This window comes from Nicotiana sylvestris, chromosome 10 (assembly GCF_000393655.2).
Source record: "Nicotiana sylvestris chromosome 10, ASM39365v2, whole genome shotgun sequence".
NCBI classification, from domain to species: Eukaryota; Viridiplantae; Streptophyta; class Magnoliopsida; order Solanales; family Solanaceae; genus Nicotiana; species Nicotiana sylvestris.
Window position 1 is genome coordinate 67724691 of NC_091066.1, and position 2869 is coordinate 67727559.

Genomic DNA, 2869 nt, shown 5'->3' on the forward strand with positions numbered 1-2869 from the left:
AGTTGATTATCATTGATACTAGTCATCCACAAAGCATAAAGCAAAATAAAGATACTAGATCATGAGCAAAAAGAACAAAAACAAATCTCATCAGGGTCACTGGTTTGTCTAACGAGACTAGAAAGGTTTCAAGGGAAGGGCTGGGTTCTTTGTTTCTGGTCTAAAGTAGCTTCAACATATCATGAAGAATGCCTTCATTCTTCTCCTTCTCCTTTGCAAGCTCAATCTTGAGAGCATCCCTCTCAGTTTCTACTTCAGCCAACCTCTTCTTCAACCTCTCAATCTCAACATCCTTAGCCCTACTCTCTTGTACCAAGGCTCTTACTTTGCCGTTCACTGGTACCTTCTTGGATGAACTAAGTTCTTTGGGAGCAGTGCAGACTTCATAGTCACATGTAGTCAATGTGTTTTCCCCAAAGCGGTCCTTGTTTGTACCAATATCCCATTTCTTTAAGGGAACCTTGAAGTGATCTAGTACGATGGTGAGAATGAAACCATAGGGTATGGAGTGAGTTTTGGGGCCATTTAGAACCCTATCAAGGAGCTAGATAATAAACCCAAGCCAATTAATTTGCCTCCCACTATCCAGGGATTCCATAAGGACCAGGTCCATGAATGTGGCAATGTGCCTTCTTTCCTACTGGGCAACACGACCTTGTTGACAAATTCAAACAACACTTTATGTGGTGGCTTCATCTCACTTTTGTATACAGCCTTGGCCTCTAGCTCTAACTCATTGTCAGCAAATTTTATTGTAATGGCAAGGGAAGTTCTCTAGGCTTGGCCATTTGAGCTTTTTGTAATTATCATACCATTCAGTAGGTACACCTAGAATATCTCCCAATTCCTTGTCGTGGAAGCTCACAATCACTCCCTTCACCACACTGGTGACTCTGCCATTTTTTATCTCACAATTTGTCATGAACTCTACAAACTCAGCTGTGGCAAGCCTTCCATCCATCTGAAAGATCATGTCCTTCCAACTTTGCAGTTGTAGTTTTTGCAGCAGCATGACCATGCCTTCCTCCTCTAAGTCCCTGAGGAGTCTACTCTTCAAGATGGTTATTTTACCAAAATTCTCCTTCTTGTCCTGTTCTTCATCAACTTCTTATTTTTTCTTCACTCTCTTCTTCATCCACTACTTTCACTTTTCTAGGTTTCACAGCAGACCTAGTTCTTTTCGCCAAGGTAGAAGGCTCTGCAGACTTTGTCTTTGAAGGAGACTTCTTTTTGGAAGTCTTTCTTTTCTTTGTCTTTGGAGTCACAACTTCTTCCTCCTCTGCCTTGTCTTCATCACGAAGAACCATGTCCATCACCTCAATTTCAACTACCTCAACAGGCTCAACCACTTTCTTTTTTCCCTTAGCAACAACTTTTCTTTTACTCTCTTCTAGGGCTTTTTCCAGTTTAGCCTCACTCTGCTTCTTCTGACTCCTTGTAGCTCTTCCTCTTGTAGGAGGAGTCTCTACAAGGATAGAAAAGGCATCTTTTCTCTTCTTGTTTTCCCTAATAGTTCTAGGGATTTTAACTCCTAACGCCTCTTTCGTTTAGGATTGTAACTGTTAGACACTCATTTTAATAAGTCTTTGAGGGGTTCCTGCACAGATGGAACAAGTTCTTGGAACCTCTTCCTCAACCTTACTAACCTCTCAGCAGCACTTGCATCTCCATACCTACTACCCCCTTTTCTCTCAAACTTTCTTCCCTTCTAGTAGATTCCTCACTCCGCAATACCATAGCCCTTGTTTCTTCAGTCAAACCAATAAGAGTGGGTGAAGATTCAGCCACTCCTTTTCCCATTCCCCTCACATAACCTTGAGCACCCTCACTCTCTTTTTTATTTTTTCATTTTATCTTTATCACCAATTTTCCTAGATTCAGTGGTTCCAACTCCAGCCATAATTCCCACCAGAACAAACATATTTTCTAGATTTTCAACAACCTCAGAAATTGTCGCAGATGTAATCTTAGGACCAGATATTACCTGATCTATTTCAGATGAAATCATTTCTTCCCCCTCAGTTGCAAACTTAAATGATTCTTTAGATTTCTGGGGTTCTACTGCCTGGGTTGCTTTTAACTACACTTATTAATTTTCTTGATTTGTTTTCCTCCAGCGACCAGTTTGCGAGCAAGCATCTTGAACCTTCCTTTCTTAGAGATAGGTGTGGCTAAAGGTGTGGGTGTGGATTATTTGGGTGGTGATGAGGGATTTTCAAAGAGGTTGGCCATTGATGATGGTTGTAGATGAAGTGTGAGTGTTGAGAAGATGAGAGAAGACAAAGAGAAATTTTTGACGGCAGGAGAGTTTAGAATGAAAAAAAGTTGGTAAGGATGAATCAATTTAAGGAGGGAGAGTTTAACTAGGGAATGACCACTTTTCATAAGTCTAATCAAATTGGGAGTCAGTTTGAAAAGACGTTGAGGACTCTCCCTAGAATCTAGGCACTTATTGCATTTTGGGACTCTCTTTGGGTCAAACTGGTTCATTTTGTAATGGATAAGCTCAAGGAAGGTTAGGATTAAATGGGACTCTCCTTTTGATTATAATCCAACTACAATTATTTCAAAATATGCATAGTGGAGAGTACGTACCATGTAATCTTGATGAACCAGGTTCTTCACTGAGAAATCTCTTGTGTAAGTCTGAATTTTCTAAGAAAATAAAGATAATAACATTAGAGATTAATAAGACATTTTAGAACATGGCACAAGAGTATACTAGGTAAATTATGAGACTGGGAAAAATCTAATCTAATTATGTACAAAATTTATAATTGTCTAACCAATTTTTGAGTTAGAACTAGTTCCCTATAGGTGATCTTAATTATCCTTACTTCTTACCTGTTCCTTTAAAAGTGATCTCTAC

General features: G+C 39.5%; 1 protein-coding gene across 1 annotated transcript; it reads right to left on the bottom strand.

Annotated features, from left to right (window-relative positions):
* Window positions 1-1100: 1100 nt before the first annotated feature.
* Window positions 1101-1800, bottom strand: LOC138879465 (uncharacterized). The gene is made up of 2 exons (XM_070159076.1): window positions 1647-1800; window positions 1101-1540 (listed from the first exon to the last, which is right to left on the bottom strand). Exons 1-2 carry the CDS (start codon window positions 1798-1800, stop codon window positions 1101-1103), a joined length of 594 nt encoding a protein of 197 aa, XP_070015177.1.
* Between the last annotated feature and the right edge of the window lie 1069 nt (window positions 1801-2869).